At 40.5% G+C, this 14,564-nt stretch overlaps 1 protein-coding gene across 1 annotated transcript in view; it reads left to right on the plus strand.

Moving 5' to 3' along the window:
• Window positions 1–8,444, plus strand: part of LOC147025936 (CUGBP Elav-like family member 1) — a 216,415-nt gene extending 207,971 nt beyond the window's left edge. The window contains exon 12 of the mRNA XM_085880853.1: window positions 1,742–8,444. Coding sequence (XP_085736979.1) covers window positions 1,742–1,869 — 128 coding nt within the window. The 3' untranslated portion in view covers window positions 1,870–8,444. The remainder of the gene's footprint in view (window positions 1–1,741) is intronic.
• The last annotated feature ends 6,120 nt before the right edge of the window (window positions 8,445–14,564 follow it).

Genomic DNA, 14,564 nt, shown 5'->3' on the forward strand with positions numbered 1-14,564 from the left:
ATTTTTATTTTATAATATGGAAGATACACTCATTCTAAATTCATGTACATGCAATCTGATTTCAAGCAGAAACATATTAAAGAATTGAACAAATCTGAGGTTGCCTCCAATTTCTGCTCTGCTTTTATGTATCACATCCTTTTTAGCAAATACATTTATTGAGCCATGAGTTGGGAAAGGGCTCGATGGTAATTTGCCCAGGATACTTGTCACCTCCAGTCCGATAGGTTGGTGCAGGGGCAGTGCACCTACCTCTGAGCTGTTTAGCCTGTGTTTGATTACCGACCTGACCATAAACTGCAAGATTCGTTCAAACCAACACTGAGCTTCACAGCAAAGTGAAAGTGATTTTTGCTCACACCATATATAAGCAGCAGGGATATTTGACAAAGGTGATGTTGGCTGACTTCCAAGCAAATGGAAGATGACCGAAACAAATTATAGAGGGAATGGAGCAGAATGTTTGTGAAGTAAAACATGCTGTCTTTTGATTACAGAAAATCCGTCAGAAAAGCGATGGGTCCTTTTGCGATTTACTGATAAATCACCTTCCGTCAAATGTTGTGCATAGCCAAAGGTTTGTGAAATATTTGGGACAAATGTTTCTCAGCTCACGCAACGAGAAGGTGGGAGTAATAGGGGCATTAAAGAAGTAGAGGAAGTAGTGGACTTGTCACTTTCACTCAATGTTTGTCAGTTTTGTTCGGCCAGTGGAAGATCTCTATTGCTCACAGAGATGCACGAATGACACTCGGACATTGGCATTAGGAACAGACTTCTCTTGCATCCTTGCAATCCATCATTACTGGTCATAGAAAGAGATGGGAAAATCATTACATTCGAGTTTGATCACACTGTGGGTGGTCTTGATAATTGAAAAGTCATTATCCTGATTTTCATCATCATCACACTTCCCGTTTGATTTTTTTTTTCTCCTGAAATGCAAATATGATTTAATGGAATGGCTTATAATCCTTCACCTAGTACTGGGTGTCCATGTAGAAGTCCACTCTTGAAAACCAACTGCTGTTGTCACCCTCTTGGTTTGTCACACTTTCAAAGTTCCAAACACGTGTCCAATCTCTGCAATTCCTCAGAGGAGATCTTTTCTTTTGGGAGTAAATTTACTTAGATTATTGGCTGTTGATAGATGGCATTCACAGAATTCAGGTCGACCAGTCTTTCCTTGACATCAGAGGAGGCTGTGGTTTTACCAGCCCACCTACATTATCCGCATGCATGCTCCATCTCATAGTGGATAACGACGTGATTCCGTGTGATTTTGATGTCGTTCTGAGTATTCGTTGAATAATGCAAATCATTATTTGGCGTTGTACCATCGGAGCAAAAGTGTACACATCTACAAGCCAAATGATATGAGGCTGGTAAATCTGAAAATTGGGGACATTTTTTGCATAAATGTCGAGTTGTAAACCTTCTGAAGATTTAAAAGTTATTTGCCTGATGCCTCCAATAATTTCTCGTCCAAGCAGAAAGAACTCGCCATGTGATTTGAACACACACACACACACACACACACACACACACACACACACACACACACACACACACACACACACACACACACACGTATTTTCCAAGATCTTAAAATGTCAACACAATTGTCATGCTTCCAAATATCCATTATTTTTAAGTTCATAACTTAGCAACACATCAGGTATTCTATGTCACATGATCAAGCTTATTACCCCCAACCTCCCTCTTCCACTACCCCCACCAGGTTTCGTGAGCTATGATAACCCTGTATCTGCTCAAGCTGCCATTCAAGCTATGAACGGTTTTCAGATCGGAATGAAACGCCTCAAAGTCCAACTGAAACGATCAAAGAATGACAGCAAACCATACTGATGGCGGTCTTCACTCAACTCACAACTCGTTCTGTCACGTCTGCACTGCTCTACCGTCCTCTACAAACACTCTCTTACACTCACTCAACCTCTCCGTCAACTTTCCTCCAAATCGCTAATTTCCTTCTTCAATCCCCTCCTTACCAAATGCTTTACTTTCCCAGTCATCCATTTCACCTGCTCTACTTCATACCTCCTCAGTTCATTTCTGCAGGTGAACTCGATTCTCAACTTACACCTTGGTCGCTGAAATTAAATAACTTTTGGTATCATCGAGGTCCACTGTCGGGTTTTGGGGAATTAAATGGTTCCATTAACCCAAGGTTTTTTGCAAGGGATTTAAAAGGTTTGTCCATCAATAAGTATGTAATGAGGAATATTTTGAGACGTCAATATTTCCAGGAGCTTATTTGTTGAAAGATAAATGGTGCAATTAAATGAACATTCAGGGAACGCATATGGATAATAGGAAACTGTCTGTTTCTACATCATATTGACTTTTCATTCTTCAAATTTTCAATCATTGTTGGAACTTAAACGACGCTTAATGGAAAAGCAATCTTATTGTCTTATTGACATCATTCACTGCGTCTATTCTTAGTGATGGACTTAGATTTTTAAGGAACTTATCTACCGGTTCCATTTCTTATCTTAAATTATTTTCTTTCTTCCAACATTTTTTTAATGAATGTTAACTCCCATCTTCATTTATATTTTTCTCTCATTCCTCTGATTTTCCAATTTCTATTTGAACTTTTTTTTTTGCCCCCCTCTTCTCATCCTTTTTCCTGTATTTATTCCTGATTATTTTGTCCTACTCTTTTATCCTCATTCATTCCCTGGTTTTGGCTGTCATATAAAGAGCAATTTCACGGTTTACCACCCGACACCAGCCTCTCGACATCCACAGCATACACTCCCCCCTCCCACAACCCCCATCCAGCATCCACCCGTTCTCTCATCCCTTTCCGAACTTACACTTATACTTATACTTAAACCAGGCACAGCTTTCAACCTCAGTCTCGCTGCCTTAATTCCCACTGGGCGGCGTTTTCTTGCACTCAGCGCTGTTTCACCTCTGGGTTTCTCGTCCCATTATTTTCCTTTTGCTTCATTATGCATCTTTAATTGGCTTTGTGTTCAACAATGTGTACATGAGTAATTTTTTTTAATTTACTATTTATTTCATTAATTTATTGACTTACGGATACATTTCTAAGTGTCTATGATATGAGTCGACAGAGCCCTTCAGTTGGGGCAACCACAATATTGCCTACTATTCCTCACCATCCACCACCCCCAAATCACCCTGATCCCAAACATACTGCACTTTAAATACTGTGACTCGTATCCCTGTCGTTCGTACCTCTACACACGTTGATCTGCACATAGTTAAACCAGTAGAATAATTTTGAGGGGATTATGTCATTGTCCGTGTGCTCTACGTCGGATGTATCTTTTTCTTTTTCCACGAAGGTGGAACTAGGCCCCCTGAAGCCTAAAACTCCTGTATTTGTTTCATGAGATTTGTTTGAAAACTTAATGGGGGTTATTTCAAGAGGTTTACTTCTGTTTTAATCATCACAGGTGTCCGCTGCATGCTCTTAACATCCACATTTTACTATGTCGAATAACAATATAAATAATACAATAAGGTAACACAAAATGCACTGTTTTGTGTGGCAAGCTGTTAATCCCTTCTGGGCTCTGCAGCCTACCAGTTTTAATCCTGCAAACTGTGAGGACAATCGTTGAAATTATTGTGAATCGCATGTACTGTTGGTGGCAGACAAGGCTCAAAGGAGCAGCTCAGGATGGGTGGGATTGGAATGGGATGTGATCAGGCCTCATGGCCACAGTGTTTCCTTATGTTTGCATTACATGGTTCAGATGCTGACCCCACCCTCTCCCCCTAATGCAGACGCTCCTGGTAGATTTATGTCCAAAACACTGCCCCCCCCCCCCAACACGCACCCCTCACTCCCACAGAAATGATTTTCTCATTGCAATTTTTTTGCAAGCTGACAGAGCATTATCATAGCTGTATTTTTATTCATGATTAAAGCACTATTTTATTTTTTTATACCATTTTTATACATCAAATCATGTACATAATTAGATCTTTGCGTTCTCATTCAGCATTTGAAAACTGAACCATTTTCTTTTCTGTCAGTTTGTTTTGTATGATTGGGCACATTTTCAGCATCAGGAGATTGGTTGGAAAGTAGTGATTGTACTGTTTCCATAAAGACTCTCGAGTGTTGTTTTCAAATCGTCTCATTCACAGTCTGCTCAGGCTTTTGAGTACACTCAATCTCCATGCAGATCTGGGATCTGATCAGGTTTTGTGCACCCTAAATATTTGTTACAGATCTGGGATCTGATCAGGCTTTGTGCACCCTAATTATTAATTGCAGATCTGGGATCTGATCAGGCTTTGTGCACCCTAAATATTTGTTCCAGATCTGGGATCTGATCAGGCTTTGTGCATCCTAAATATCGGTGCAGATAGAGGTTCTTAATGTGAGTTGTGCACCCTAGATATGCATGTAGATCTGGGTTCGTGCACCCTAGATATCCATCCAGATCTGAGATCTGATCCGGCCCTCCCCTGTGTACCCTAGATTTACATGCAGATATGGGATCTGATCAGGCTTTATGTACCCGAAATGTCCATGCAAATCTAGGATATGATCAGCCTTTGTGTACCCTAAATATCGATGCATATCTGGGATATGATCAGCCTTTGTGCACCCTAACTATTCGTTGCAGATCTGGGATCTGATCAGGCTTTGTGCACCCTAAATATCATTGCAGATCGGGGTTTTGAAGGGGATTTGTGCACCCTAGATATATACATGCAGATCTGGGTTTGTGCACCATAGATATCCACCCAGATCTGGGATCTGATCCGAACCTGTGCACCATAGATTTCCATGCAGATCTGGGATCTGATCAGGCTTTGTGTACTCTACATATCGATGCAGATCTGGGATAGATCAGGCTTTGTGTACCCTACATATCGATGCAGATCTGGGATAGATCAGGCTTTGTGTACCCGAGATATCCCTGCAGACCTGGGGTCTGATCAGGGCTTTTCACACAGTCCATATCCATACATACCGTGGGTGTAGGTACAGTGTATGGCTCTGGAAGTTCGTTTTGGATTTTGCACAAACAGTAATTGATATTAATTTCAGGTGGAAAGTTTTACAATTTTACATGCACACCGATATGAACAAATAAGTGGTTCATCGAGGTTAGTGTAACAGAAAAAAAATGTGCCTTTTAAAACATGGTATTAAGAATTAAAAATATTAGAGTAGCTTTGGACCTGTGGCTCTGCTCCCCATCCTTTTCCTTCCCTTCCCCAACAGTCAGCAATGAGAAAGATGTGTAGAACATTTTGTAAATGCTGAAAAGAAGTTGTGGTGCCGACTTACTTGGTACAACACATTGTTCCCTGGAGGTCAATTTGGTGGAATTGTTATTGGTGTGGAATGAGTGGGAAAACAAAACAACAAAGGTCAAGCATTAGGTTTTTGCTTGATTCTGGTTCGTCTTACCTTTCACTTCAGTCACTCAGCTTTAAATCTAAGTTTTCTATACTGGCCACTGCAGTACTTGGATGCTTAGTTTAACAAGCTGTGCATCCCAAGTTCTGGTTTGGCTTTCAGGACAATAAATGTGTCTGTTGTCCATGTGTTATAGTGTGTGCTAGTGTGTGAACACTGTACAGGTATGATAACACCCCGAGTTCTCCGTTGATTATTCGCCCAATTCTGTGACCAGGGTCTTGCCGACGTGAAATGAAGCCTTTGTGATGACAAGGTGTTCAACCTGTGCAGATGTGTGAAAGGGTGAAGGGAAAATGCACAGGTAAAGATGAAGTTTAGCTGAAACATCCAAACAATTACCATTTCTTACTATGTGTACATAATTTACATTAAAGCGAGGGCAAAAAATGCTTCTTTGGCAATCATGACACAAACCGACAGAAACAATATTTTTGTAAGCAATGCGGTATCGGAGTTTTGTAATTTGAGAATTCATTTGGAGAAGCTGTGGAAAGCAGAAACACATGAATCCTGCTTACAGTACGGTTCAATTTTGAGGAACTTGTTGCCCATCAGTTTCTCGAGCATCCCTGCCATTGGAACTATCCAGGTGTGAATATCTGTCTGTCTTTACCTTTCTCTCCCTCTCTCCTCTCTTTCTCTCTGATTGACTTACACACACACACACACACACACACACACACACACACACACACACACACACACACACACACACACACACACACTAAATGCTCAGTGAGTTAGGGTCATTTTTGTCACCTGAATTCTTTCACTCGTCTTTCTCCATGTTATACGTTGCACTCTTTTTCTTTTTCTTTTTCCTTGAATTCAAACTTCTCGCTCTTCTGGCTCTTGTCAGTTTTCCCAGTGAGAGTCTTTATCTCTTTGTGTGTTGCCTCCTTCTGGTATTACCTTGTTCCCAGCATTAAATGCTGACTGCTGGCTCGGTTTGCATTACACCATCTGAATTGTTTGGTTTTTTTGTCGAGAAGGAACAAAATAGCCATCATACATAGCTGTTGATGTTGAACGCACATTACCATCGCACGCTGATCCTTCAGGGAGGCCGTTTATGGTCCAGCCCTGCAAAGACTTCTCTCCCATCTTTCCTCCCCACACATCATTGTTGTTGTTTTTTTTGTCGTTAACATTTTAGATTTTTGCTGTTGAGTGTTCAGCCTTTCCAGTCTGACAATCTGCAATGTGTACAAAGCTTCCTGAATGCTGTTCTATGGCTTTTCATTGTCATGAGTTTGCGAATTATCTTTTATATTGGCTGTGATGTGGAATTGCTTCTGTACCACCGTACTGGTGCCAAATACTCGTTAGTGGTGTTTTGTTATGAAGCAGTTTTTGTAAAGCCATTAACTTTTTTGTGAAAAACACGTGAACTTCTTGAAGACTTTTGAATGTTGTCTGAACCTGTTCCTGTGTTTTTATTTTGTTTTTTTTTTTGTTTTTTTTTGTATTGAGCGTGATCCTAAAAATGTTTTCCAAGTGCAGTGCTCACATCTTTTGCTCATGTGCTCATCGCTGACTTTCGATATGCTGTTGTTAGGAATGGCCAGGCTGAGAGGGATGGAAAGGTGACGCGTGGCTGGATCTTTCTAAGATTAGTTTATGATCGTAATCTGCTGAACTTACACCTTGCAGACATTGAAATACTTTCCCAAGGCTGAACGGTGATTGAGTGCTTTTTATTTTATTTCCATTGACAAATGGGAGTCCAGCCTGGTATCTTCAATCTTTTTGCTGCAGTTCTTAGAATTTCACTGATTTCTAAATTAATTGCTAAGCAATTGCATTTTTACTCTCAGCCACTGCTATTTTTTCCTCTTACAATTAACTCATGGCCCCCTTCTCCCCTTCTGCTCACCAAACCTACAGCTTCCCTTTATTTAGGTTTTTTTCCAGTTTCCTTTTCCTCTTCCATGCTTGCTAACTACCTTCGCTTTGATCCACCTTTTTCCGGATATCATTGAAGAAGGTCCTCTTAATTTAATTTTGGAAACAAGCATAAGGTACAATCAGTTAATACGAGAATCATACTTTAGTTCAAGAGCAAAAAGAAGCTTAATTTCATGGAATCTTCACCAAATAGTGTTTTTGAACCTCACAATGCTGAAATGTGACAAAGTTTGCAAAATGATGTCTATGAAACAAAAAAACATTTTAATGGTGCAACTTGGCTTCAGTTAATTGAGAAAACGAACCGAAACAATATGTAAGATTCGATGGATGGAGCCAAATGGGTTTGATGGTGACGTCAGAGGCCTTTTGATGCTGTCTGGTGCGGTGATCCATTTATGTAGTCCAACGATTGTTTCGGTGCTGGATACCAGCCAGAGTGTGCCGTACGCTAAATGGCCACGTGTCTCCATGCTGTGCCACCATTGGCTTTGAAGCAGCTTCTCTGGTGGTGGCGGTTTGTGATCTTGTTGCTTGAACAAACCAAGAGCCTTTTTGATTGTTTCCTTGAATGAGAGTGAAGAAGATAAATCTGTTAAACTACAAAAATATAAATTATTTTACAGACAGAACATGGTTCTTCAGATATGATTATTATCATTATTATTATTATTATTTTGCAAAACTTGCAGGACTTCCAGGGCTGCATTAGAGAAACGATATTTTGCACAGTATATGAATCATGTAGGTAATTATGTACTTTTGTCTTGCTATGACGACAACTATAGCAGTTTGACTGTGATGTCTGAAAACATGTGGTGGAGAGTTTTTGGTGTCTCAAACCAGCAGTTCTGGAGAGGAGGAGTCCGCGTGTCCCGAAGGTTAGCCTCGGTTTTCAATGCACTCCCGAACGGGTTTTTCTGTACTTTATATATTCCTTGCAACGATGTTTTTGTTTCTATTTCTATCTTTAATGTCTACACTGTTGGTGTTTGTTAAATGACACTGGTGAATCAATGTGAATGTTTATGACTGTTAAAAGTTTGTTCTGTTTGAATAAGTAAATATTTTGGTCTTTATTACGTGTTTGATTGTCATTCTTTGAAATAATTACCAAGAAATAATGGTGTTAACAAAATGTCCATTATCTCACCATTACAATGAGTAACTAGAACGGCACTAGGAAGAGTGCATACCTCCACCAGGCGCAACAGTTTACATTTTATATCCCACTGATAGGCCGGATCTGAATCCGGACCTGAACCAAAATCTAATCGGCTTATTCTTGTCACCTACCCAACTCATCCACCAAGTTTTGTCATAATCCATCCAAACTTTTTGAGATATCGTGCAATACATTTTATCTTTTTTGGCCCGATCTCTCATTGGTGAATAATCACTTGAAATATTCTATTGTCCAGATCTGGAACTTCACCAAAATCTAATCAATTCCTCCATGTCACACCCCCAACCTGTCCACCAAATTTTGTCCAAATCCGTCAATAACTTTTTGAGATATCCTGCTCACAGATAAACAAACAGAAAAACAAGGGTGAAAACATAACCTCTGTCCACTTTCAGTGAGGGAGGTAATAAAAAAGACAAATACACTTGGAGTCCACTGTTTTATCAGACTATTGCTCAAATCTTAGATGCAATAAGAGATGCTCAGACCTGACTCAATGGAATTGAAAACGCGGTAAACCCTCTTATTCGCTGGTTACATTGTTTCCTCCCATCTTCTCTTTTTTCCTTTCTTGTTCATCCTTTCCCTTACTTGTTCGAGCAAACCTGTGATCCACAGTCAGTTTGTTGTCTTTTCTTTTGACACACTTTCACCATGAACCTCGATTTTTGTATAGAAAAAAAGATCAATCAACAAGCTGGACCTTTTTGGAAACTTACAGCTTTTTTCTGCAGCATCGAGAACTTATAAGGTACCTCATACTTATTTTAGCATGGCAGGGTCTTAACAGACTACAGTCATGCAATGTGATCTCACCAAAGGTGGAACTGAGCGATCTGATTGTTTTTTGTTAGTTTTTTTTTGTATACACTGTCGAGGCTCAGATGAGAGCTAACTAACAACCCACCATGAGAGTGATGCAAAGTCGAGGTGGTGTGATGCAATGCTTTCCAGCCACCATCTCTCCTTCCTCTTCTTCCAGCAACCAACAAGATCCAAGGGGCATGTGTGACATTATGAATATATTCAATATATTACATGTGTGATGACATTGTGAACTATACCAGTGTATTTTTTGCTGAATTATAAGCGCATTTAGAAATAACCGAAAAATTGACTCAGGATGCAGGATCCAAACATCATGAGTTTATTGCTCAGACGGAAATGCCGAAAAGGTAAACCTCAATTATATGTGAATGTTTTATCCTCATGTGAATAAGTGTCACTGCTCACATATACTGTAATGATCATTCTCTATCTGAGAATCTTAACCTGCATTTTACATTCATATTGCACACCTGCTCACACTTTGCTGCATGCATCATGTTGCATCTGACATCATATAGCTTTCCTCTCACTCTCCAAACCTCCTCCTCCTGCTTGCAGTTTACACCTGCTCACACTATGTAGCTGTTGCCAGACCCCACCCACATTTGTCACTTGACTCCACCCTCTATGACACCAAGACAAAATAATATGGCCACCATCTTGGTTTTCTTGTGGGCCTAAGAGATTAGGCCTGTAGGCCTCTGCTGATTATATACTGCCCAGGTTTGTTGCGTCAGATTTCCATTGGCTTTGTTTGGGTCAAGTGTTACTCACAATGAGGGACCCTGAAAAATCTCATCAAATGTCGAATAAAATTATTAATTTGGTTTGATCAAGCTTGTCAGCATGCACGGTATGTGTCTCCCGAAGGCCGTTCCTGTGATAATTTTGTTAAACATCATCCGATTTCCATCGGCTTTGTTACTCATGATGCGGTCTGCATGCGTCTTTTGTCACCTCTTCCACAACTGAGTAAAATGTGCTTCACTCATGATCCCACCACTTCGCGAAAGTCAGCTGCTCAATTTAATTTTCCTCTTTTTGAAAACTTTCCCCATCAACTTTTGTGTACGATTTCTTTCTTCCACGTAAAATATATCTCGAGTAAACTAAAAACGTGAACGAGAGGTCACCATATCCGCCCGAAATTTATGTATGCATTGGAGCCGTTCAAAAATGAGGGAACACTCAGAGGGAGGGAGGAGAAGGGATAGGGGTTTATGTCCAAACGTTACAGTTTTTGCATTCACATCTTACATAATAACCAGAGAGTTGGTGTCAAAGCCACCCAATGCTCACCTGTTTATACATTTATCGTTTTTAAAAGGCTAGTCTAATAATATTTTTTTATAAAGCATTGCAGTGAAGTCTGATCCAAATAATTTTAAAGCAATATATGTATTTGTATATTGTAATCAGTAAAAAAAAATAGTGTGGTAGATAAAAACATTAGAAAGGAAAAAACTTTAATGTTGATGTGCTACAAAAAAGTTAAGTTCAAAACAGGTCAAAATTTTAAAACATTTGAAATTATTTTTTAATTTCAACTTCACTACATCAATAATATACCCCAAAGGAACCTCCATGCCAAATATCAGCATCCTAGTACACATATTAAATGAATGGCAAGCTTCTAAATAACTTGCACAAAAAAGTTTAACATTTTCACGCTGACGCTCACGCCAGGGGTATCGCTATAGCTCTCTGTTCTTTGAACAGGCGAGCTAAAAATGACGCTAACGAAATTGTTGGAAATTGTACCGGTTGGTACTGTATAGCATGAAAACACCTCTTGAAATGCAAATCTTCAACACTACATTTTCGGAAAAAGGAGAGGAAAGCAATTTTACTCCTAAAATTTCAACAGCATATCGATTGTTAGCATTTCGAAGTCTATTTAAGAGAGAGGAAAAAATACAGTGGACTTCAAATGGAGAAATCACGGGGCTGAAAGTGAAGTTGCCAATTTCTCAGGAAAAAAGTTGTCAACCATGAATGTGTGTTAAAATGGACGTATTTAGCATTATTTTTGATCCTACATTGAGGGGTATGTTGTGAAGCTTGAGGTGGAGAAACACAAACCTTATTGATAGCTGCAAGAATATACAAGGAACTTTGGTGCAGGATGAGGCCCTTAGGCCTGCGCTATGCCAACAGCGAATTTCCTCACCAGTGCCAACATCCCTGTACCCCGCTATATCCAATGCTTCTAGATACCTTTCCAATACCAATTTATACTTATCTACTGTTTCTGCTGCCACAACTTTTCCAGGGAGACCATTCCATGCATTTACTATTCACTACTCTCTGAGTAAAAGTCCCCTGCCTTATTACTGTCCTAACTCTCCTCATCTTTACTCTCAGGCTATGGCCCCTGACCCAATCACTGTCCATTCTGCTGGAAAAACCTCTGAACTTCTTTTGTCTCAAACCTTCATTATCTTAAACATGTCAATAAAAATTGTCTCTTCACCACCTTCTTTCTAATGTACGAGCACATTACCCTGAAGTAGATTCATTGTGTCACCCCCTACACTCACACACGCACACACACACGCACACGCACACGCACACGCACACGCACACGCACACACACACATTTTTTGCATAAATTGTGCATTGTGATGTAACATATAAAGCTCATTCTAACCACTCACTCACTCACTGACTAACTGATATTAATGTTCGGTACCTTGCGGGTGACATAGAAAGCTAAAATTTCAGGTACCGGTGGAATCGAAGCTGATCTGAAACACCAGGAAAAAATCACAGAACTGTCGCAAAGCCTCTATAAATGAATATATCCGAAAATAAGTACAGCCTTGTGCTCAATACAGGTGAGCGACCTGAGCCAATGAGGATAATGGCAGGTCAAGCTGCAGCTGCAGCTGCTGTTATTTATTATGCACCTACCCGTGAAGCATGGTTCGTTATTGCTTGCAATGGGTAAACATACCCCACTAGTGTGTGTGTGTGTGTGTGTGTGTGTGTGTGTGTGTGTGTGTGTGTGTGTGTGTGTGTGTGTGTGTGTGTGTGTGTGTGTGTGTGTGTGTGTGTGTGTGTGTGTGTGTGTGATGTTTGAGTATATATAATTATTATATAGATATATGTATACATATATATGTATACATATATATGTATATATACATGGTGTTGACTTAATGGGTAGGGTGTGGGCTTGGGATCCTTGGATCCTGAATTCAAATCCAATTCAGCTGTTGAATTAATACCAGGTAGGTTAACTCTGCCTGTCATCCTTCCGAGAATGGCAAAATGAATGCCAGCTTGCTGGTATACTGTGTCGAACTGGTGACCTGTCCAGTATTGTGCCCAATAGCCAACGAGACTGCTTAGGCAGCACCAACACTCTGCACAGAGTAGACGCACACGCACGCATGTGGACACCTGCTCGTCCAACATCTCATTCAAAAATCATGAGCATTAATATGGAGTTGGTCCCCCCCCCCCCTTTACGACTGTAACAGTATCGACTCTTCTGGGAAGGCGTTCCACAAGATGTTGAAACATTGCTGCATGGATTTGCTTCCATTCAACCACAAGAGTATGAGTGAGGTTGGGCAGTGATGTTGGGTGATGAGGTCTCGCTCACGGTTGGCATCCCAATTAATCCCAAAGGTGTTCGATGGGGTTGAGGTCAGAGCACTGTGCAGGCCAGTCAAGTTCTTCCACACCGATCTTGACAAACCATTTCTGTATGGATCTCAATTTGTGCACGGGGACATTGTCAGGAAAGGGCCTTCCTCAGCTGTTGCCACAAAGATGGAAGCACAGAATCGTCTAGAATGTCATTGTATGCTGTAGCATTAAGATGTCCCTTCACGAGAACTAAGGGGCCTTTCCCGAACCATGAAAAACAACCCCAGACCATTATTCCTCTAAAACCAAGCTTTACTATTGGCACTATGCATTCGGGCAGGCAGCATACTCACCGCCATAGGCAGCATACTAGGCATTCGCCAAGCCCAGATTCATCCGTCGGACTGCCGAATGGTGAAGCGTGATTCATCATTCCAGAGAACGCTTTTCCACTGCTGCAGAGTCCAATGGAATTGAGCTATACTCAGGCCTGTGCAAAGCTGGTAATAGGCCTAGGCCAGATGGGAAATGTGAATTTACGCTTTTGCGCAGCTGCTCGGCCATGGAAACGCATTTCATGAAGCTCTCGACGAACAGTGTTTGAGCTGATATTGTTTCCAGAAGCAGTTTGGAAGTCAGTAGTGAGTGTTGCAACCAACAACAGACGATTTTTCCGCACTACACGCTTCAGCACTCGGCAGTCCCGTTCTGAGAGCTTGTGTGGTCTACCACTTCGCAGCTGAGCTGTTGTTGCTCCTAGACTTTTCCACGCCACAAGAACAACACTTACAATTGACCGGGGCAGCTCTAGGAGGGCAGAAATTTGACGAACTGACTTGTTGGCATCCTATGACGGTGCCATGTTGAAAGTCACTGAGATCTTCAGTATGGCCAATTCTACTGCCAATGTTTGTCTATGGACATTGCATGGCTGTGTGCTTCATTTTATATACCTGTCAGCAATGGGTGTGGCTGAAATTGCCAAATCTACTAATTTGAAGGGGTGTCCATATACTTTTGGTCATGGAGTGTATATAATTATGTACATATATGTATGTGTGTGTGTATATATATATATATATATATATATATATATATATATATATATATATATATATATATATATATATATATATATATATATATATATATATACATACATATATATATATATATATATATATATATATATATATATATATATATATATATATATATATATATATATATTGTTGTGGTTGACCAAATTCGCAAACCACCATTCAGGTCCCTTCGGTGAGATATCTCGGTAAGTATATGTGTAGTTAGGCCCAAACCCGTTGTCTAGAGGGAATAAATGTCATTCATAAGGGCTGCGACTCTTCAGGATAGCCGTTTTTCTGTTACTATCTTTATTTTGGACCAGCCGCCATTATTACCACCACCAACCACGTCTCAACAGCCATCACAATAACAACCACCAACCACAACGCCGCTTCACAATAACAACCACCAACCACAACGCCGCTTCACCACAACCGCCACGACCTTTACCGTCACAACTCGCCACCATCGCATCACCGTCATCTCGCGCCACTCGTGGGCACCGATGCTGGACTC

This window comes from Eptatretus burgeri, chromosome 5, assembly GCF_056783735.1.
Source record: "Eptatretus burgeri isolate ZD-2024b chromosome 5, Ebu_testis_v1, whole genome shotgun sequence".
Lineage (NCBI taxonomy): Eukaryota > Metazoa > Chordata > Myxini > Myxiniformes > Myxinidae > Eptatretus > Eptatretus burgeri.